The sequence below is a fragment of the Tetrao urogallus genome (genome assembly GCF_951394365.1).
Source record: "Tetrao urogallus genome assembly, chromosome: 2".
In the NCBI taxonomy this organism is placed as follows: domain Eukaryota; kingdom Metazoa; phylum Chordata; class Aves; order Galliformes; family Phasianidae; genus Tetrao; species Tetrao urogallus.
This window is the reverse complement of record NC_136814.1, coordinates 46,345,717-46,370,237: the sequence shown is the minus strand read 5'-3', so window position 1 is coordinate 46,370,237 and position 24,521 is coordinate 46,345,717. Positions and strand designations below refer to the sequence as shown.

The following is a 24,521-nucleotide window of genomic DNA, read 5'->3' as shown; positions in this document are numbered from 1 at the left end:
GCAAAGTACCACAGTTGACAATGTCTACAAAACTAGTTTTTACCTTTCATGTTCATTCAATACCAACAAACGTGACAAAGTAAAAAGTCTCAAAACATTCTGGAGTTTTAGACTTCACATCAAGCTGCAAGTAAGAGCATACAACCATTTTTCAAGAACAGAAAGATTACAGCATTTCTTTCCAAAAACTTAGGTCTTCATAACTGCTCAGGCCTGCTATGCTCACACCTCTCACATAAGCAGGTCTTTTTTATTCGCTCTGTTTCACTATGTATGCCTGAAAAAGCATAAAATATTCACTAATATTTCACATCCACTTTCCTAATGTAAATGACAACATCAGGCAGACAAACAAATACAGAACAAGAAAAAACAAGGACCTCTTTGTTGTTTATGTGAACGGAACTACAGCTTAAAATGCACCCGAATCAGGAAAATAAACAGCAACATCTCTATAAACAACAGACTCACTTTCACATATCCAGGGCTGCTAAAGCTTTTAGCTAGAATTACAGCACTTATTGCATACAGATACCACTTCCAGCACATATTTCATTTTTCTTTTTATAAAACAAGTCCCCAAAGTGGTCCAGGTCTAATGCTTTTGTCCTCCAACTTTAGTGGCAGAGCAACAGCTACATTCCATTTGCTTGGTTAGTGTACTGGGGGAAAGGTGCAAACACTACAACTTCATTAAGAAACTGAAGTATAATAAAAGCACATTTTTGAAAGTCTGAAGTCTCCTTTCACAAATTTGAGGTTACAGCTCCAAAAAGAACATCAGGACTTCCTAGATTTCTTCATCTCACAGAACATTTATCTTAGTCCAATTTGCAGCCTTACTGTGAAAACTGATGAGCTGTCCCCTTTCCTGTAAGCATTTACATTGCCCAGGTAACAAGAAGCTCTAAGAACGCGGTTTCAGCAGCAGACTGGTGAAGCGAGGCAGGATGTCCCTTCTGGTCCCGTCAGTATCCTTCTATTCCCTCCCCATATCAGACTTCCTTGCAAATGACAAAAATGGCATTTATCCCAGAGGATGGGGTGGAAGACAGCTCTGATCATTGATTTGTGTGACTAAAAACCCTCTCAAATTTTGTTTAAACCCTACATTTAAATCTTACCAGAGGTACTAACAAAGCAAACCCAAGGCAGTCCTTTGGTTTGTTTTCCCTTTTTTTTTCTTTGCTTTTCTTTCTTTTTTTCTCCTTTTTTTAATAGTAGAAGCTTTTTTCTTGGCAGATAAAAAAAAAATGGAATTAAGAAAAGTGCCATAAAATAAACTTTGTAACATATAAAGGTGCAAAGCAGGGTAACAGTTCAGTAATTTGAAAAAGTAATCCTGTATTAATGGGCAGGTCTCATTTTCTTCAGTCTTAAGGTATATGGTTGCCTTCCAAACATCAAGGAAGAACATAACTTTACAAACACTTTCTACATTCAAGGGAAGCTGAACTTGTGTCTGCAGACATTTTTCCCTCTCTCCTCCAAGTAAGGCCACACACCAGTTCTCTCCCAGTACTCCTCCAGTGACACTAAGAGCACCTCACCTTTGCTCCCACAAATCACCCCAGCACAAACCAAAGCTTTAAGGGGCAGGAGCAGGCACCAGCAATGGCAATGGGACACATGGTAAAAGCCCATACAATTCAGGCTATGTTAGATCAAGCTTTCTTCGTCAGAAAAGCAGCCACACCTCACAGCCGCAATCCTCTTCAGAAGTTGCACAATTTACTGCTTTGCTATGAGAAGTCTGGTGTTGTCATCTACCTCACAACACAATTAGCTTTTAAAACTGATACTGAAGTTAGTCAGATGGAAATACTATCAAATTACCATCAACAGCTTACTATTAGGATTCTAGGTGGATGATTACAATGTATTCTCCTTTTGCCAGGAGAAAAAGAGAGGGCAAGAAAACTGACTTCAGGAAAATGGGATAAGGAAAAGGAAGATTGACAGATACAGCCAGCCAGAAGACACTGCAATGCTTGTACATCAAAAATAGCACTTGCTGAATTAGCTGATATCTGCAGTTTGACCTCATTACTTGCACAGAAAAAGAGCCAACATTACAGATAGTATTTGGAAGCCATCACATGCGTCTCTAGGGAGTAAAGAAATATAACTTCCAGGCAATGAAAAAATCTACATTCTGCTTCTGTTAGTTGTAAGGGTGAAAAAAATGTGAGGCACCTAATGGAAGACGAGACTAGAATCTCAGTCCTGGTTTTTCCAAATGTGGAAAAATAAGAGTGGAAAAAAATAATAATAATAAAAACAACACAAAGAAAAGTAGGTTCCATACATTTATGGACTCCAAAGAGACCTTTTACACACTGATAAATGCAATACATTTTACTTAATTTTTAGGAATCTTAACCATTATACAAAGTTCAAGTATTTTCAAGAGCAACTGCACTGAGTGTTCAGCAGTTGTTTTAATACAAATGATATAGGCTAACAAGCTCCAGTTGGATGACTTAAGTTTGACCATAAAACTATATGAGGTACATTGTCACAAAATTATTCGATACCATCTGATCTCAGGAGTTTTCATTATTGGGTGAAGAGAGTGATAACAACCTGGGTGGCCCTGCTTGCGCAGGTTGTTGGCTTCCAGAAGCCCTATCAACTTCAATCATTCTTATTCTGTGAGGATGCATAATATTTAAACAGGATTTTTTAGATATTAATTTTACAATTACCAATGTCATATTAACTGGATAGGCTACAGCAATCAATTAGTGCCGTTTGCTATTGCTGCTTCCACTGAACTCATGACTACACAAGCCCCTGGAATCAACATCTCAACTTCTGCATCAGTCAGTGATAAGATCTACTCCCGCATAAATGCAATCATCATATTCACCTGGTTCATAACACAGCGCTCACCTTCTTTAAACATCAGAAGCCAACCGTTTCAATGTCAACTGTTTAGAATAATCCTAGAGTACATAGCTCAGTAAGGACATTACTTATATCCTTTCTCCATACAGGCAGCTTCCGCCATTTTAAAGCATAAAACTTCTTAACTTATGGTAAGAAAAAAAATTCATTACTGAACTAGTCTACATAGAAACTGATCAGCAATGGGTATTCAGCAGTTACTTCTTTTTTTATTTTTTTTTCTAGGAAAAAAAAAAGGCCAAGAGTCAAAACAGATCTTAAGCTTCAAAGCTACTTATATAAACAAGCACAAACACAGTATTTTCCAAATAGCTTTGAAAAGTACCAGCAGGTTTTTCTATAAAGGTTGTACTCAGTTGATTTTTCTCAGAGCTGACAGGTTACAGGCTTTCAATAATAAGCCACAAAAACGGAGATTAATCTGGCTTATTTTTTTTTTTTTTTTTTTTTTTTTCAAGTAAGATGAGAGGGAGGGAGAACAGCAGAACACAAGGGGAGAGAGAACAACACTGATACAGATACATTTGCATAATGGTTCCTTTGACTATACAAGATGTACTGAAATGGCTTGTAACTGCTAACTCAAAGTTTTTTTTAGAAAGACTACACACAGGAGAATAAAACTAGCAAATAACTATATACTCTGAAGAAACTTCACCAAAATTCAGAGGCAAATATCTTTGCATGCTTTCAAGTCCTATTCATCTGCCATCCATTTAAACCAGTTTATTTTTAACACCAAATTTTAATGTATTATGAACATCCTACCTCCTCCATCCTTCTGATTGTATAGACTATATCACAATATTAATAATTAACCAGGCTCTTTCTTCTTATATCCCTAGCTTCTAGGCCACAACTAAAGGTAGAGCCATTTTTTTGCTCTTAAAGCTAAGCAGTACTTGGGGGGAAGAACAAATTCTCTCCCAGTGTTAAAATATTTCATACAGAATTGCCAACAGCAGTAGTAACAAATGTAATGTGTTGAACTAGATGTTAAGTGATTTTTCATATGCCTACTTAGTTCAACTTACATAAGCATAACGAACCTTGCATTATCTAATAAGACGGACAATTTAATGATTTTAAAGGATACAGCCAATCCTTCCCAATCAATTACTGTCAATTAATGCCAATTTCTAACTATAAAGCCACTGCTAAGTCTAGAAATGTCTCTTATGCCCCATGTTTGGGAAAACCTAAAATAAGGTCTAGAATACTTCTCTTTTTATTTTATTACGAATTCCACATTAACATAATTTCTAGTTCTGCAAATTACCAAAAGATGAGAAAATTTTAATCTGCTGCTGCTATCAAAGTAGTAGTGACAATTTTACAGGTTAGCTCAATATTACCACCACAAACAAAAAGTAAAGGTACAATTCAAACAATTCAGTAGATGGCACTCTTCCACCAAAATCAAAAAAAGGAAACTCATAATATAAACAAATAATTGCCTTTGGGCTGCAGTGCTTACTTTTGATATGTAAGAAATACCCCAACTTGTAAGCTTTTTATTTTTTTATTTTTTGTATTTTTCATAGAGTTTAGAAATATAATTTCTTTACATGTAAATTTACTGAAGCGTTACAATACTTTGTCATAATGCAATTCTACCTGTCCTTTTTTCCAGATTTGTGCTATTACAGTCTACTTCATACCATAAAAAGTAGTTGTATAGAACTCTTTTTTTAAATAAGCTTATGCAGCACTTTAACTTCATTAGTGAACACTTTGCTTTATTTAGTTTAAGTTGTATTAATAAATAGTGTCAAAGAATAGGTGATCATTAGAACAATCTAAATTAAGCTTCAAGATAAAAGTTGGCATTAAGTATGCAATTCTTTAATATTTTTTAAATGTAGGTATGCCATTAAAGATAAAGCTTTTTTTTCATCTCAGCTCTTTATTTAAAAGTTTGTGGGTGGCACCTTAAATCCTGCTCTCATCATACTTGAAGACTTCAGGTGGATCCTTCAGCCACCAGAAATGCATCACTCTTCACTGAAGAGAATTTCAGCGAGAGCATGAACATAGCAGTACAGCTCTGTACAGGCCATGGATATCAAACAAAGAGCTTCTTTAAGACTAGGGAGCACAGTGTGCATGAAAGCACCCACTGCCAGTTTAAAATCACAAAAAGATGGAAATCAGAACATCAACAGAAAAGCAGAATCAACAGAAAAGCAGAAGGTAGCCTTCCAAAGTATATTTCCAGCTGTTCTTTCTAGGTTGCATTTTACTGGAAGGAGGCATGCTACTACCTTGCAAATCTAGCTTCTTTGAGTGAGGGGGTTTTTGATACTTTAGAGAATCTGGTCATCTTTTAGCTTTGTGTACATCCTTTCCCAGATTCCAAGCAATGCCCGACACTTATGCCCTGCTATTACAGGGGTTTAACTTGCTTGTAATCTGCTCATAGTTTCTGCAACAGAAGAGCAGTTTTGTTCAAGTTTAACAGAGAGAAAGAAGTCCTGCAGATAACATTTTGCTGTAAGCTTTACAAAAATAGGAAGCTGAGAAGAGGAGAAACCCAGATTAGACATATCCCACCAAAAGGGACAGCATTACCTCAGCACCCTAAAATAGAGTCTCCGCATAAAATGGTGCAGTCACAGAAAACACTTCTATAGTTACCGCACAGGGAAATTCTACTACAGGAGGGAGTCATACGACTCCAAGGTTCACAGATGAAGTGTCTCAGGTTCCTTTCTCCAGATAAAAGTAAATGAATATTCACATTCTTTAACTCACTTCCTATAACTGAAACTGTTTCAGTAAAAAGAAAGGAGAAACTCCTCTCTTCATAGGATGGGATAGGAAGAAAAAACATTACATATGGATATCTATGGTTTTGACCATTTCCAAGATGGACAGCTATACCTATTTGTGCTCCCTGGCACTTTCAAGATCCTGCAGCTTAACTGAAGTGTGAATTCTGCAAGAATGAGGCTGTCTTCAAACAAGTCTGAACTGAAATTTGATAGTTTGAAATCTGATTTATTTTAAGACTAGAGCTTTCCCTTTCCACACAGTACTGTTATGTCCTTCACTGCCGCTCAGCTCCCCAAATGCCAAGACAAGACACCTTCATTTCTTCTCCTTCTTTCCCTTTCTCCCCACCACTTTTTTTTTTTCTTAAAGGTAAAGAGAAGGACAAAAAAATAAACAGCGAGACTGTACAAAGATTTGCTTTCCTCAGAAACTCATTTGCCTCCAAGAACTATCCCAAAAGATCAAAACAATCCTTGCTCAGTTACGAGTTATTACAAAAATTAGCAATCCTAAAAAAAAAAAAGCAATTGCTATTGTTGTCACTCACCCCAGTACTAACATGCACAAAATTAAATGCTTGCTGTTTGTGGTAGACAATCAAAATAGTCTTTAGCTTGACTGAGATTTTAATGTCAAAGTCTGAAATTACAAATGCCAAATTAAGAGGTTTTTCCACCTTCACTAAGGAAACTTCCAGCTGTGGAAAGCAGGGGTGCACAAATGCCATAATAGGAAAATATCCACGGGTCCAGATAAGAAAATATATTTTCTGGAACAGGACTCCACGTACAAATTCAAAATTGTTTCTGAGCAGTAAATTCAAATCTTTAAACTGAACATGGTAATCTAGTCTAGCCAGCTCTTCTGCTTCAAGTCAGGACAATGTGCACTGATAGTATAATTTACTGCTTAAAATGTTTTGAATGCTTTTAGTGTGACATTATTTTTGCTACTCATTAATAAATAATGAAAAACTGAAATCAATTAGTTTTGAATTTAGCTTCTGTAACACTTTCCATCAAAAAATACAATACAAAACTGCTGATGCAACTCTTAGCTAACTATTGAAATCTCTATAAGTTGCAACATGTAGATGTTTTACATAGGCTTTGCAAGATGAGTAAAAACCACAGGAGTCTCCAATATAAGCTCAGGAAGAAGGTATTTATTTGATATCTGTCATACTAAATAACACGTGATTATGTTCTTTCACATGTCATAATGAAAACAAACAAGAGGCAAAACTGTTTTTCCACAACTTGGGTAGAAAATCTCAGAGAATAGGTTCTATCTATAAAAGATATTTACATAATTTAGCTGTTACCTTAATGTAACTCTTTTTAATCAGGCTAATTTCTAAAGCAAGATTAAAAAAAAAGGAGTATCTGTTACCTACCTACAGGCTTTCATAACTTGGTTAGAGTTGGATTATTATATTTACAAATGTAGTCAACCTCTATTTTCAACACTGACCTTTTTATTACTTTCTTAGATATTAGCATAGTTGAGTGGCAACAATTTAAACAGAAACAGACAACCTCCTTGTACATGCATGATTTTTAGCAGCTCTATGTGAATTGAAGAAAACTGTTTCAAGAAAAAGATTAGCCTTCCTGACAGTAAAGAATTCCACCAGAACTACACTTGAGTCAAATACGTACTAAGAAAAAAACTAATTGTTTTTCCTCTACAAAAAGAAACTTCCTTAGGCCAACTGCATGCAGATTGACGGACAAGCTCCGCAAGTCAGGAAGCGCTTTGCTTGCAGTCAAAATATTCCAACAACTTTTGCATCCAAGGACAAACAAAACCTGTTTGATATGTTAACACAACATGTCTGATTACTTTAGTTTTCCCATGAGTGCCCAAGGTCCCAGCTCTAGCTCCTGAGAATGGTTGTTTAATCAAGAATCACCAACAAGCTCCCACCCCTCCCACACACATTTTCAGGTTTGCATGACTAAACCTGGGAGAGCTTACAGAGAGTAAGTCACTTACAAAATGACTGCTGGAAACAAGGCTGCCTAGACAGGAAAAAGGTTTTTTAATAGAGTCATACAATTGCTCAGGTTGGAAAAGACCTCATAGATCATCAAGTCCAACCGTGACCTAACTATACTACCCTAACCACATTTTTTTAAACCTTTTTTTTTAATTCAAACAGAGTATTTCCATTAACCAAAATATTCCTCTGCCATTCAAAATAGCACCTATTAAAGGAAGATTCTAATCTCAACAAGTACAAGTGAAAAAAGACACTATTTAAAAACCCTTGGGTTGAGCTGACACATGCCTTGCAGTCGAACAGGAACAAAAACAACGTATCAAGTGGCAATTTTATAAAATGGCTACACAAAAAGGCAACCAGGTAAGTAACACAAATAAGATATGCCCAATACTGAGTTGCTAAGATATTTTAGCTTCATATTTAACAAAGTTCTTATTAGGAACTGAAACTATTTATAAATACTCTCATTCAGAGTACATTTACACTGATAATCTTTACAGGTTCTCTAACAATACTGTAAAAAAAACAAAAACAAAACAAACAACAACAACAACAAAAAAAAAAAAAAAAGAAAGAAAGAAAAAACCAACCACAAAACACTAACAAGAAATATCCCTGAGATTAATTTAATTAGGAGTAAACTCCAAAACTAAGTACATTTGTATCACCTATAATTGTAACCAAAATGTGCTAATTAAGTTTGACACCAAACATTATTTCACGAATCTTTTGCAAGAATCATCTCTGATTGAGATTCCTACATCAGGGAAGACTGGATACCTAAAAACATCAATCATTTTTCTGTAGAGTAGAACAGCAAGTATTACTAAAGTCTTCATGCTATAATCAGATACAACTGCTATAATAAGATAAGATAGTGTTTTAAGAATGATAGTTTAAAAAATTACTTTTTCCCCCTTCTAGACTTACTCAACACCATTGGTTTCTGACCTTGCTTAACACTCATTCTAATTGCAATAACTTCAGCTACAGATAGAAAACTGAAGGCAGGAACATTATCAGATCACAATGTGATTATCACACTCCAGTTTTCATGCCAGCTTCTTTGATATAAAAAAAATTGCCAGTACACCGCAACACCCTTGGTATTTTGTCACACTATACACCAGAAATTGTTTCATCAGCTTTTCAGGCATTAGACAAATTTTGCTTAAGCAGCAAGGGCTATTTCCTTGCTAAAGAATAAGAGAGGTTTACAGAATTTTAAACTGCGCTTATAAAAATTATTATTGTATGAAGTACTGAGTAGAAATAAAGTTAGCATAACCATACTGTTGAAAAACATCCCAGCTAATGACTTCCTCTCTCTGACAGAAGTCAGAGTTAAGATCTCAGAACCACTGTATGAACTGAGACCAGAGGTGCACCCAGCACAGCTCCATCCACTACGACATCAATCGTACTATTTAGGAGCACACAAGCCTGGTCACTTCTTGTAGTCTATTTGCTTTACATTCTCAACCAACCACTACTGCTGGATTAGGTATGTTACAGATAAATCCTTTTCTCGTCTCTATAGCATCTTTTTACAGACACATCAACTCTTGAGTTTGTCCACACCCCTCCTGCCTGCACTGGTACAACTTGTCTCCACCAACTCCCATACCAGTAAATCCCATCGCGTATCACATTCAGATTAAGAAGTGCTTTCTTCTGATCAGAGAGCTGGAGCACCTCCCCTATGAAGAAAGGTTGAGGGAATTGGGATTGTTTAGGCTGGAGAAGAAAAGGCTCCGGGGTAGACCTCATTGTAGCCTTCCAGTACTTTAAGGGAGTGTATAAGCAGGAGGTGGAATGGCTGTTTACAAGGATAGATAGTGATAGGACATGGGGAAATGGTTCTAAACTGAGACAGAGCATAGTTAGATATTAGGAGGAAGTTTTTCACTCAGAGGGTGGTGATGCACTGGAACAGGTTGCCCGAGGAGGTTGTGGATGCCCCATCCCTGGAGACATTCAAGGCCAGGCTGGATGTGGCTCTGAGCAGCTTGGTCTGGTGGTTGGCAACCCTGCACATAGGGGGTTGAAACTACATAATCATTGTGGTCCTTTACAACCCAGCCTATTTTATGATTCTGTGATTCCTGCACCTCTTTTGAATGTCTAACACTATGTCAAAGAATGCATCCTAGTTTTTGTATTTCATATGGAATATGCTGAATTACAGGTGACACACATTTTCTTTACTTTCCTTATTTTACAGACCTTGATAATATTTATTCCCTTCTCTCCTCTAAACTGAAGAGACCAAGCATTTTTTTATATATCTTCTTGTAAGATGGTCACTCTACTCAGTCATTTCAGTTTTTCCTTCTCTAAATCCATGTCAGCTTTCTTAAAATGCAGAAATCAGAGAAACGCAGGATTCAAAATGTGGGTGCACCACTGTTTTACACAACAACCAAATAACGCTTTGTCCTGTTCACCATATTCTTCTGTGTGTACTGGGCGGATTTGGTAACAACAAACCCAAAAAAACCCACCAAGTTTCAGCACTTTGTACAGGTAAAATACATTAACTTATCCATTGATTTGGAGCTTTGTACTACAACTTCTGTGAGCAGAACACAGTCAGCAAAGCCCTGTTAATGCAATCCTATTCTGCTTTAGCAGTTTAGTGTATTATGTGTTTCTAAACATACGGAATGTAATATGTTATATTTAAGTAAACAGTAGGTTGAATTCAGACAGGTGAATTACTACTGAATTATATTCCATACTTAAGATAAAACACTTAAGTAGTGTTCTTGGAATTGAAGTAGAGTCTCTCAAGTTTCTGCAGTCTCATTGGGAATTGATTGCTGTTGTGTTTTTTTTTTCCCTCTGGCCAATCTTGGAAACAGAGGAAGACTACACTTATAAAGGACAATGCAGCATTAACCAAGTTTTGAAAGCCTGTAGATAGGCAACAAACATGCCTTTACTTTTTTCTTGCTTTAGAAAATGGTCTGATTAAACAGGTAACACCTGAATTCTCTATTCTTTCTAGGTCAGGAAGATAAGGCCATCCTTGAGCATTTCAGGGGGAGAAAGCTGTCTATAACTTTAACAGAGTTGCAAGGACTTCCACAATTTCTGTAGACTGAAATGAAATGCAGCAAGCACTTCTCTTTCAACCAGTGCCTGTTTACCTAGAGGAAACTGTGCTGGACTTGGTAATTATCCTTGTTCTCTACCAACTTATGATGTTCTATAATTTTGTGAACTGTTTATAGTGATCACTCACAAGCTTACTATGCCAAGTTAGATGACCTGACCCTCAGGTGCAGTAGCAAAAATGGCGTCGTTTTTAGCTGTCTTGGAATGGAGCAAACTTATTAAAATTACAATTTTAGTTAGTCAGTGACTATCGAATACTCATGCTTAAATTATACAACACCAGATTTCTGGCAACTTTGGAACTGTAATTGCAGATATTAAAATGAGCTAGCTTTAAATCAAAAGTTCACTCTAAACACAGGTCTGTTCCACAAAGCATGAGATCAAATAGATAACACGTTCTAACTTTTATTGGTGGTTTCTTTTGTTTGTTTGTCTTACTAACAACTAACCCTCAAATACACCAGCTATGCTGATGCTGAGCCTATGTATTTACAGATGAGTATAGGTTAGGCTTTTTTTTATTATTATTAGTGCTGTAGAGCTGTATTTTCGCCCTGAAGTAACAAAACAGTTTATGGCTGTTAGCACTAATACTACATTGTATGCATTACAAGTAACTTCACTGCATTCCATACGCATCTTTGCCAAGTTTCATTCCATTTTCTTTATAGAAAACTACAGGAGGTAAAGAGGCTGCACAAACGTCACCAAAAATGGTCTGTAAATGACAGAATTCACTGTTATGCACAAGTCCATCACAAACTAGTAGAACAACTAGTAGAACAAGGTTATACACTGAAATTCACTGGAACAGGCTGTCCAGGGAGGTTGTGGAGTCTCCTTCTCTGGAGATGTTCAAGACCCGCCCGGACACCTACTTGTGTGACCTGGTGTAGGGAACCTGCTTTGGCAGGGGGGTTGGACTAGATGATCTCTGGAGAGAGTTTGCTCAACAAATGCCAGCATTCTCCACAATTTACCTCTACTGCCTAAGAGCAGCATTTATTTGATCTGGAATTTGTTGACGGAATGCTCATATGGAAAACAAAATAAATGGTTCCTTTAAGCTGCCATCATTCTAAAGTTAAAGTTTCTGTCCTTTGCTACTTAAGTAAAGGAAGAAAGGTAAATAAGTTAACTCTTTCTGCCTCTTCCTCAAGCATCCTCTACAGCATGTATAAATTCCACTCTACATTACTTTCACCACCCACTCCTTTTATTTTTTCCTTACAATCCCTTTGACTACTCAAGTAATTGACAGTACTTTTATATTTCCACAGGCAATGCTTGAAAGAAAACAGGTAGAGAGTAGGTTCAAATTCAATTTCAAGCCAGCCAGAAACATTGCAGAAAATTTAATAGTTTGAAACTTAAGTTGTTTGTTTTCTTTTTCCCAGTTTGTGTGGCTGCGGGTGTTCATGCTTTTTAACAGAAAGTAGAAAACAAGGTGTTTTGTTTTAAAAAACAGTATTCTGAATGAATGTCATAGTATTTCAATATTTTACTTTAAAGAGGTAGGCTATTTAATCTCTTTTCTCGAGCCTAACAACTCATTCGGATTTCTTCCAAAAAACGTTGCATTTCTCACCTAATTATTTTAACAACTGAGGGATTCATCCTACCAGTAAGAAATCTCTATATATTAGTCACTTAAATGGAAATGTATTAATGTTGAGGTGTGAAGGGGGGGGGGGGGGGGAGGGGAAGAAGGGTGAGAGGGAAAAGCGGAGGGAAGAGTTGTGTTTTGCTGATTTTTGTGGTTTTCTTTTTTATCTGACATTTAAAGGTGATTGTGAAGTGAATTTCACTGTACCAGACTACTACATTAGTTTTGTACACTTACAAAGGGAATGCTGCACAGATTATTGTTATGTAGCTCACTGTATATTAATAAGCATCACTAAAGCTTTAATACCAACACTACAAAGTTCAGTCAAGAATGTTTTTCAACTGTGAAGATGAACATCTGTTCTTTTTAACGAGGTAGTAAGACTGGATAGAGCATATGCTAAACAAATAAAAGCAAGTTAATCCTGTCAATTTAACATTAAGTTATCACCAAAACTTAGCGTTCTATTCTTCTTCCCTAAAGAGCAAGTAGAAAAAAATCAAATTGCTTTTGTCTGCTGAATCTGCTGCTGCTGACTGAGTTGGTGTTACTAGGCCAGAAAGAGACAGGATCAGCTGAATCGTCCTTTTAGGTGGCTGTTCTATTAAATATTTCATTTTAACATGAACCAAAGATTTAGTGTTAATCACACACATACAGAGTACATGCCTGGAAGTAACCTCAAGAGGTTATGCAATGCACTTCTCTTCTGGAAACACATGAAACACATGAACTAAGACAGCAGCTCACCAGGCAGAGGCCTTGCTTGCACTGTATACTTTAATCAGCTACCTGCTTTTCCAAAGATAAGGCAGCTCCTGCGAATACTTCAAGAGAATACGGGAGCAGAATAAGACATTTCATTCTTAGAAAAATCCATGAGAAAAGCCTCATGAAAGGGTGAGCTACAGCCTTCTTGGTGGAGAACCTAAGAGCACCTCTCTCACCCCTCTCCACGTGTGTTGCTCTCATGAATGGTGCCTAATTTGAATGATACTTATTAAGAATTGTTCTGAAAGTGGAACAGCCACTGCAATTATTTTATCTCAATTATAAAAAGAAAATAAGCTTCAAGTTGCTCAGAAAAAAAGGACAGATTTTCTACTACCTTCTCAAGGCATTTGTGAAATAAAGATCCAATGACATCCAATGAGATTAACAGATGAAGAAAAGATACCAAGTAGTTATTCCTATCAAAAGAAACTTCTCTATAAAACAGAGATCAAGTAGAAGATTTTGCAAACAGCAACACTTCAGACAACACAGTGCTTTGTCAAGTATTTCAAGCCCAGCCTCACTTAAAACAAAAAATGCATTTCACACGTTTCAATTAGCTCAGTCAGCATAACCTAACAATCTTCAGACCATTTAATATTCTACTTTGTTCTCTGTGCTAACAGAGGACACATTTGAAGTTTCACCTACCTTCACTGCTCTTGACATGTAAGACAAAGCTTGAAGTGAACAAAAAAATCCTGAATTATGGGAGCACCAATGCAGGCCATAATTACTATGGACAAATAACTAGTGAAAACTGTATATAAGCAAAAAACTGCAACTAATAATGTTTAAGAATTGTTCTAAACCATCAGCTGATATAGCTATGCTAATAAAAGCACTAAACCTAGTATAATTTTTAAAAAAGGAGAAGCTTATGGATTCACAAAAGATTAGGTATTTGCAGGAAATGATGAAGTCAGAATTACTATTATGCAAATCAAGGCTGTCACGAAGCTGTACAGAACTCAGACAGAAAAGCAAGCATACCTTACCAGGAGAGATTTGAACTGCAAGACTAAACGATTCTCATTTGTGGCAGAGAATCTTAAACAAGACATCAATGTCAGATCGGGCTAAACAATAGCCACAGAAAAAGTACTTTCATGAAAGCACTGTAAAAATCAAGATGAATTAGGATGCAGCACAAATCTCTAGAAGAGAGAACTGCTACATACTCTCATACATACAATCATCTAAGGAACTATATCATCCTACCACAGTTCCCATTAGTGAAATATTTCAGTTCTATCTACTTACAAGAATCATTTTTCAATGCATCTAAATTCAGTGATGCAAATATCACTGCCAGAAGTTTAAATTACGTCAGTAGAATTTTACTGTATTTGCACTGGAAGTCAAAACAAGTAGTAACTTAGTATTCTCTTGGATAAACTCACGAGCTGCATTATTATCGAGTGCACACGACAGAAGTGTCAACACTTCTAAGGTCATTAAAGTACTACCAGTTGAATACTAAAAGCGTTCTGAATAGCATTCAGGTATCAACTATGATACAGCAATTCAAAGACAGGTTCAGTAAAATAACTTCTGAAGTTGACTGAATGTGTGCTGCCTGCAGGTAACACAAACGATGACTGTGGACGAGCGCTGGTACCATAAACTTATTTTTCAGGCCAGCAAACAGAAATGCACTTTGTCAAAGAATTAGATCTCTGGAGAATTAGACTTGTTTGCTTAACCAGATGCACTTTACAGCCCTAAGAAGCAGCATTTTTCAAAGAAATTAGAATGATCGATGCACTCCAAGATAGGCAACATCAAGAACAGCAAGTAGAAAAGAGGAGACTCAAGAGATTAAAGATACCAACTTAGCGCAACATGTATTTTCTCAGAACTCATTAGGATTCTTTTTTTTTTTTATTCTTTTTTTTTTTTAAACTCCAAATGCAAAACCATTACCAGATAGCTAAAGTTAAGGACAAAGTTCCTACAACATAAGTTTTCCAGTTTTCTTAAAGTTCATATAGAATGTAATAGTTCATAAGTTTGATTCCATTTTGTTTTTCCTCCACTGAGATGCTACAGAGATAACCCTACAAAAATAAACATGCTGTGGGAACTCTGACAAGTAATGAGTTTCACTGCTCCAGAAAACCAAAAAACAAAAAAACATTGTGTGATTCTGAGACTCCAGAGGAGCAAAAAGATACTAGAAAGTAATAACTGTGTGTACCTCTGATCATTCTAAAGACACTCTGTAAGAACGCTCAGCTTTGCTTCATGAAGCTTTTATAAAAATACAGAGCACGGGGCTTTTAAAAGAAATCTAACGCAGTTACATACTTCTGCTGAACAGGAAGTTTTGTTAGGAAAGGCTTACAAGCTTAATTTGTACTTTCAAGCTTTATCACATCTCAAATCATGAGCCACTTCTATTTTTCCAGCCACAACTCTACTGTAATTGCTCATTTCTTCTCCTGCAGCAATAATGCTACTTCAGTTCTAAAAGCCCTTCCACAGTGACTGAGAAACAACAAATCCAGTGAAATTACAAATTAAGAGTTCAATTCACTGGGTGCTGTATCAGAAGCCTGAAAGCCTAAGCTGGGTCCCAGCTGTCCAATTTCCTGTTACATTTTACCCTAAAATTCTGCTTCAGTTCTATAAGGATAGCAAATATCATAACACAAAGTTGTATCACCTCAGTGATACGCCTATCAATAGCTTGGAGATCTAAGGAAACAAACTTCACAAATGCCATAGTAAAACCTGCAGCCTTGAAAACTTCACACACTTTCCAAGCACACTCCTCCCCAAGCACACTATGGCCCAGAAAGTTTCTAGCTGCGTTAGAAATCCACTTCGCCAGTAAAATAGCTACAACACAGAAAGAGAGATTTCATTCCAAGATTCATTTTCATAATTTACAGTACGAGATTCAATGAATTATGCTTCAGCTACTCAGGAACAATAATTGTTATTCCGATCTCTTGCTTTGTAGAAATGCAATACAAGTGATAATGCTTCAAACAGGAGACACATGCAATTTACTTGCTTTTATGAATTATCACCATGCAACTATTAATTTAAGAAGCACGCTATCCTGCATATTATGAAGAATTCAGTCAGCTTTATCTGTGTAGGATTAACTTGCCATAAATCCTTGCTTTTTTAAGAGTTGTGCATCACACTGTACCATCACTTTAGCCTCATTTCACTCCAAAACATTCAGAGGTCAGTTGATTTTCTTCCTTAAGAAGAGGGAGATTTTTCCCCACTGAAAGCAAGCTGTATGAGCACTAATGATAGTCATGTGAAATAGGAGTTGAAAGAGGTGATAAGAAATATGGTGTATTTATAGAAACGGAAATGTGATAAGATTAATGTATGCTACAACCAAAGTACATTTCGTTTTTAAACTACTCCTCTATATGAACTGGATGATGATGCAGTCAGTGAACGTTCTCTTATTAATAGTTAATCACAGAGTTGCACTGACATGACACTACTATAGGATTTTTAGAGGCTTTATTGACGCACCCTACTTTAAACAAGAAAATTTGTTCAAATTCCAGAAGACTACACACGTGGATTGAAACTTCATTCAGCATACAAATGTCAACAAACCAAATACTTGTTACACACATACAAAAAAAATAGCACAGTTTGAGTTCAGTAGATTCACAAAATAGATAAAAATCAGAATAATTTAGGCTAGACAGAATTTCTCAAGTTCAGCTGCTCTAGTCTCCCACCTAAAGCATTGTCAACTGTACAACTTGACACTTGGTCTGGAAAACTCAAAGCTTTGTTCTGAATAACGCAAACAGAACTCCAGGCATTGTTCAGGTGTCCTGCATCGAGAAAGGGAAAAAGAGCAGGTAAGAAGTACTTGGGAAAAAAAAAAAAAAAAAGCCAACAACCAAATAAAAACAATTTGATGTTTCAGTACGAAGATAAAGAAAACAGAAACCAATCAACTAGATTTCCTTCTGTATTTGAACAATTCAAAGGAAAAAGTATTTTTAATGGGTATAAAGTCACAAGTTTAAAATAGGATTTTCTTACAGCTTCAGAGATTTCACTGAATTGCTTGAATTTTATGGTATACATCTACAGCAAAACTATCCAGATGCTCTAACAAACATTTCATCAGAAACTGCATGGACTCACATATTCAGGCTTTGAGCTATTTTCATCAAAGAATAACAGTTGCAAGCTCTTCTCATAAAGGCCAGAGAATAGAAGTTACAGAAAGCAAGTTTTACATGCCTCATATGAAAATTTCAGCCATTTGTTTATATAACCATCTTCTTCTACTGCTGAAAAGAATGGGGGGAAATGAACAGATGCTGACATTCAGAATGACTGAAATTTTCAGATATTTACTGACAAAATGACAAACAACTCAATTTTTCTCCTTCCTGTGAACTGAGTTTGCAACGTGAAAAGAACACAAAAAAAAACAAACAAGATTATAGCCCTTTCTGTTTGAAAGTAAAATGTCCTAGCCATAGTTTAATCAGTGTGAAAGGCACCTAACACTTACTCTACTAGTATTTTATTTTCAAGGCCTTCTAGTGGAAGTAGTCTTACTTTTAGAATTCTTTCCATCATGAGAGAAACTGAGAGGCAAGCTGCAAACGACTTTTTTTTTTTTTTTTTTAGATATTAAGTACCAATAAAAATACCACTTTCATGTTGGCAGGCAATCAAAACATGACTTACTTGATACACTGTCCTAGTTTTGCTGTCGAGAAATTGAAGCATAGAAAACTAAATACCTAGTTTAAGATGGAGTAGTTAAACAGCAGGTTTCCTTCAAATTATCTGCTTTAGCTATCATACTTCCTATCATAGTCATCTGAGCTTATCCGTTTGTTTTCAAGGCCAGAGCCCTGTAAAATTAGTGATGTAAAATTTGAGGAGATAACATCCTGAAGACAGACAAATCCTGAAGAGCTTTTTTTCACCTTTCTCAAATTTGTTTACAGTTTAAATGCTAATGTGTTCAGTTCATGCTTGACTTCTAGAGGGACTCTTAAATGAAAGAGCAACAGTAACTGACTGCGTAGAAGCAGACATCATTGTCCATTGACACTGAAAGCCATCAGGGTGCAACACAGTGGAGTCAGCCCAATTGCACTGTGCTGTGCATTAGACCTAGAGCCTCATTAGGAGGCTTTGAGTATGTGCTGGGAAAAAAAGCACAATTATTATGGATGAAACTTCTTAGATACCCTGGACTATGCGTCCTGCTTTCATGATTCAAATACATCCAGGAAAGAAACATAGATGAACATTTCATAGCTCTCTATCTAACATATTTGGAACAAGAGACCAAAAGGTGACAGCAAAACCACACTAAAACCAGCTAGATGGTTTACATATGGAGAAGTCAATATCCACAGCGACAAGTGTTGCTATCAAAAACTTATGCTGACTATTGAAATTTGACATTGATAAACAGTGAGAAAGTTGTTCCTTGCAGGGAATGCAACCGAAAAAAGAAAAAGAAAAAAGCCTGAAACTGAAATGCCACAAAGATCAAGCCACCAGCCAAGACTCAAAACACTTCAACCATATGGAATGAGTGTCCTTCAGTCAACACAATGAGCTCAGAAGAACAAGTAGATCACAGTGAACAGATAATTGCGTTTGCAAGATAAGTAAATTTAAGTTTTTAATGCCACTCAAGTGTGCTTCTACTCTTGTTCTTATCTCATCGTTCAATCTTCTCTGCAAAACAGAAAACAGAATTAAGCTCCTCAATTACTTTTGAGGGATCCTGATACCAGAGAGAATGCTCATACCGACTGGGTATTCTATGCCAAGTGCAGTGGGTCCAATATCTGACAGCTCTTCAGGTTTGTATTCTACTAAGCTACACATTGACTTTTCTCAACATAAAAACCAACAAAACAAGATCTTCCTTTATAGCCAAAAATGGAATAAAAGGAAGAACAATCATACTAATCGCTCAAAATGTTCATTTCTATTAAAGATAATATTCAACTAACAGCAGCCTGCTTCAGAAACATTTGCTTTTAAGCCTCCTACCTAAGTTTGAATTAGAAATATTTCTGAGTAACCCTGGAAGTGAAATCAAGAGGGGCAGTGAGTACTCAGACTATCACCTTGATGACACACAAGCTTACAGTACCTAAAAGTAGTGTCATCTTGGTGCTTTTAGGGACTTCTTAAGACTGCTGCTTGTGGGCATGCAGTGGCAGAGTTCTGTCTTCAGTACATTAACTCCACGATGCTCTCCTCTGAATTTAACTGATAAAGATCAGGGACAAAACGTTAATGAAGTGGTAATTGTCCTTCCAGTCTGATTGGTTAAACACACATTCTGCACTTCAGTATTTCCACTTGCACAATTGGATTCAGAGAGCTTAATACTACGTTGATGTCATTTTGTCCTCGTTTGCCTCTGTTTGATAAATATACAAAAACAGCATATGTCTATCAACAGATTGTCATTCTTTAGAAAAAGTTTTAGTTCTGATGTTACGGTCACTGTACCAATAGTAGAGATAACAGTATTAGTGAAAGAAAAATGCATTTTTATGGACAAATACTTGCAGAGTCCTCATAATTAAGAATGAGATGGGAGAACAATTAAGAAAATTCGTGCTCACATGAATCTTTTTCAAACAACACTGGTTTTTGAAGTTAAAATAACTGAATTGAAAATTGCTCAAATGCAGAGAACAAGTTCTATGAAGAGGTTAGGTCATTAATTGCTCAGGACTGTAGTACTGGTTTCTTTATATATTAATGAAATCTGAAACAGGTTAGTGCATTACTTTATTTAAGAACATTTTATACTTAATATCCTCTCAAAAAAAAAAAAAAAAAAAAAGGAACTTGTAACTGTTCCTCCAAAATTGATCATACCACCTATTTGCAATAGAAAGGACCTGAAAGCCTGATAAGATGTGTCTACACTTGATGATGCAAGGAAAACATTAATACCCAACTCCCATCTGCTGGTAGGCAACAAATGAAGCACTATCCTTCCTTTACTCCTATATACTCATAACAGAAGAAAATGAAAACTGACTTTCCTTCCACTTTTAGGATTTAGTTCCCAACGAATAACTCCTTAGTGACTCACACTCTTTCTACTGCACATCTCATTTCATAAGATACTCTTCTACAGCTCTAAAAAGTGGCTTCCACTGTAATTAATCCTTGCATAAAAGATATTGTCAGTAAAAACCTTGGTAAGTTACCCTATAGGTCAACAAGAACTTTGTCGTTCTTTTTATCCATCAGCACTAGGGTGAAAAACAGCTTCTGCAAGTTTCACTCCTTCCCAAAGGCTGTTCTTTCTAGGTTTCGCTAGGCAGAAACTGAGAGGCTGGTTTAACATTTCAAGTTTACCCGAATCCATCCCTCTGCCCACACCTCTCCCTCCTCCCAAAGAGTAAGCAACCACAGAAGATACAACACAGCACTGATGGCTTACTAAGCTAACCCATCAGGCTAAACAATAGGCTTTAAAACATTTCTTCCAAATCTAAAAGTCAGTACTGAGGACACTCATCTTCAACAAGGAACTCAAATATTGCAACCTGTGTGAAACTTCTTCCCTTCAGAAATAAATTTTCTGTTACTAATTATGCTGATTCCTCTCACAGTAACTCTGTTGCTTCCCTCACGATCCTGCTGGACTTATCTTGATTATTTGAGAAACAATTCACACTCAGAGAAATCACAGGTGTAGTCACAGCAAAGTGCCAGTAAACAGGTTGTTAATCAAGCCATCATCAGCCAACCTGCAATGTTGTATCACCCTAGACTACCTGCAAGCAAGCTCTAAATCCTTGCATTTTGTTCTCTCTCACCAACCCCAGTCCTTCCTTTAAGTTTCTTTTTGTTCTCTCATCCATTCTACCAATACGAGAATATCTAACAACTGTAACACCACATACCCTCCCTTTTCCATTTAAATGCAATACCTCACCTTTTATAGAACTAAAATTTATTAACTGTAGTTTCAAATATGGCACTGAGAACATTGCAGGATCACTATAGTTCTGTGTTGAGACCTTGAGAGTTCATAACATTACAGCATCATACAAGATACTTCAGTTCAGCCTCTGATTTAATGCTGAAGTTTTACCTTTTCAACTTGTAAAAGATAACCCTTTTAATACAATTAATCTTGGACAGGATGGCGATGTTACAGAAGGAAACAAACAAAACAATATCTACTTGCAGAGAAATATAAGTACAAGGCATAAGAGAATTATGAGATGTACCTGCAGTTTAAAGAGGATTAACTCAATTTTTCTAGCAAAATGGCCTAAGCCTTTTCCAAAAATGTCAGAGTTCATGCAGCTTCAGGACAGCAGATTTCAACTCATTCTACTCTGCTAAGAAGTAAAGTTTAGGCAGTAGCAGTGTAGATTAATGACTCTACAAGGCACCTTCTTTTAAAATGAAGTTGAAACACATGTTATTAGGTTGCTTGGATAGTACCATATGGATATGGTACCATATGGCTACAAACACATGGCACTTTTTAGCGTACAGAAAGTAGTGGGGTTACTGTTGGTTTATTCCATAAATTCAGTCTGCTCACCTCAGTTGCTTGCAAACCACCAGTGAGATACCATCTCTTCACCCCCTAGCATCCCACTTGAAGCCAATGTTTGCAACACAGAAGTGGTAATAAGTAACCACAGTATTGTGACACTTCTCTCAAGAGTAAAGCCAACAACAAAAAACCACAACAAAAAAAAAGGAACACGAAATTTTAGAATTCCACTGGATAAAGCAATAGAGTGAAAAAGATCTCAGACCAAGCCTCTCTTTAGATGCATAGTCAGCTGCCATGAATTGTCAATGCATTGGTAGCCCTCTACAAAATGCATGTATTAGCTTGAGATGATGGGAACTAAGCAGCCATACCTCTCATAACATGAACACAACTTGAACTGATATGGAATAAGCAGAAGAGTCAAGCCACCTGTCAACAGCACACGGGCCTTCTTGCCCTCCTGCATACCTGGTTCCCACAACATGTTGGAGCAACTCCAGCAGCTGAATGAAGGCATCTCTTGTGTGAGGTACACTGATTTCCTTTTCAGAACAGGAAAGGATACAGTCTTAATGCTCCAGTCTGGGTCCCGATGGCCAGTATTTTCTGAACAGGATCAAATGCCAGGGCTGAAGGTTGATAGGGGAAACCATGGCGTACAGTCTAACAAGTCAGTGCACCGTAGCGATGATGGAACGAGCAGCAGACCAAAAATAAACAGAATCAATATCATATGTTAGGGAATGAAATTCAGTGTCAATGACAATTAAGGAACCATAGCGTTTTAATAACAGACTAACTGCTGTCTTGTAAGAAAGAACTATAAAAAATATACATATATATTTTTACATCAACACAGTCACTCACTTGCTAAAACTTAATGTTAATTTTGCATTATCACTGTACAAAGACTGTATCAGCAAAGCATTTTATTTTTTCATTTACTTTCTTTTCTGATTATTCCTATTTTCAACCCTAACAAAGGCAGTAAACAATTAAAGCCTAAGTAGTTCCTAGGAAGTTTGGAAACAAAGCCAGATCTGCCATCAGAACTGCTACAAATTACCACCCTTGCTTTTCAGAGAATTGCCTCAATCTCACTCCAACAGGCCCCATATGACAGTGCAACCTCTCAACACCTTCCCAAAAAAACCCAGCAACCCAGCCTCCACACGTTTCTCAACCTCTGCTTCCATCTAAAATTAATGAATCCAAATATCTCCTGAAATCAGACAAAAACAAAATCCCCACCCTTCAAAACAAAGCAAGAACCTTTAACCAAGGAATTAAAATCAATACATAAATAAAAATGAAGCTCTTCACACATTTAGGTTTCTGATTGGCCAAGACTAATTTGGTAATTGACCAAGCAATAACTCCACTGCAGTTCTCTTGCTGCAATCAATCAGAATCAAGAACAATAGGAACACCACCTATTCTTCCTTCTTTCTCAGGTGTACAGTGAGAGCTACACAAACAGCAGCTTTTCCATTTCAAAACCTTCACTGAAAGCAGGGTTATTAAGGACCTCATCAATGCATAGCAAACTTCTGCTATGTTTCTCTTCTTCAGCCAAGTTGCAGATATAGCTCACAACTCTTAGTATTTCACACAGTGAATAAAGCCTGCGTGGTAATAGCTCTGCTCTTTTCCACATCCTTCAAGACCAACTTGTAAAAGTGGCAGCAGCGCCTGCAATACCACAGAAAGCAAGGAGGAGAAACCGCAAACAAGCTCAGCCATATCACACTTGGCCACGGGTGCACTGTGAAGATAAAAAACGGGTATTGATATTCAAATCAGTTCTTATTCCTCTAGGTACAGCTGCTGGATTAATTCGCTGCATCATTTTCCAAAGCGTGCAGCCACTAACTGCAGTTCTTGTATCGCACACAAGCAAATAAGGGGAGGAAAAAAAAAAAAAAAAGAGGAACTTTTCTTCCGTCTCAGGAGAACACTTGCAACAGCAGCATCGGCCGCTCGGCAACACGCTGCAGCGAAACGGCCACGAACGTCCACAGTCTTTTCCAGGCGCGAAGGAACGGCACGAAAGCGTTTCCAAACAGCACAGAGCTGCACAGCCCACGGGCCCCTTGGCAGCGCCTTACCACGGGGCGCACTCAGCCGGGCAGCGCTCCTACCCGCAGCCATCCCGCGGTAACACCGAGACCACACGCATCACGCAGCCCAAAAGGCGACGGCCCCTGGAGCTCTCCGGGAGCGATGGCTGCGGGAAGTCGCCCCGCGCACACGCACCCGCCTTCTCTTTCCTCCCTCCCTCCCTCCCTCCCGACACAAGCCCGCAGACCGGGGCCCGCAGAGCCGCGCCGTTCACCTTGCAGAGCTGGAAGTGCTCGGACTGGAGCGTCTCCTGGATGTCGCTCTCCCTGTTCCCCGCCTGCTGCTGCTGCGAGGCGGACGACGCCGAGGCGGCGGAGGAGACCGCCGTCAACCCGTCCAGCACCTTCCTGATGTTAAATTTCCTCATGGTTCTCGGCGGCGGCGCTGCCCGCTCCGCTGGCCTCGCCGCTCCCGGCGCCGCCGCCCGCCCCGCAGGCGGCAGACGAGCCCCCGGCGGGAGGGAGGCGGTGCGGGGGCGGCCGCGCTGCTGCTCTCCCGCCCGCGGGGAGGGCGACGGGCCCAGACGCTAGTCCGGCAGCGCGGGGCCGCTCCGCATCGGGGAACGGAGGCTGGAGCCAAGCAGATACGAGCCCGTCAGCCCACCGCGCCGCCCGCCCGTGACCCCCCCCGCCTCGCCTCACATGGTGGCGGCCGCGGCCGCCGCTGTCACCCGTCCCTGC

The 24,521-nt window shown here is 38.0% G+C and overlaps 1 protein-coding gene across 3 annotated transcripts in view; it reads right to left on the bottom strand.

The window, feature by feature from the left end:
• STXBP5 (syntaxin binding protein 5) overlaps positions 1 to 24,208 on the bottom strand; it is a gene marked incomplete at both ends in the record, with an annotated part of 100,378 nt that extends 76,170 nt beyond the window's left edge. For all 3 annotated transcript variants that reach the window (XM_079549897.1, XM_079549898.1, XM_079549899.1), the window contains 2 exons: positions 22,286 to 22,383; positions 24,056 to 24,208. In XM_079549897.1, the coding sequence (XP_079406023.1) occupies positions 22,286 to 22,383; positions 24,056 to 24,208 (251 nt within the window). The remainder of the gene's footprint in view (positions 1 to 22,285; positions 22,384 to 24,055) is intronic.
• Between the last annotated feature and the right edge of the window lie 313 nt (positions 24,209 to 24,521).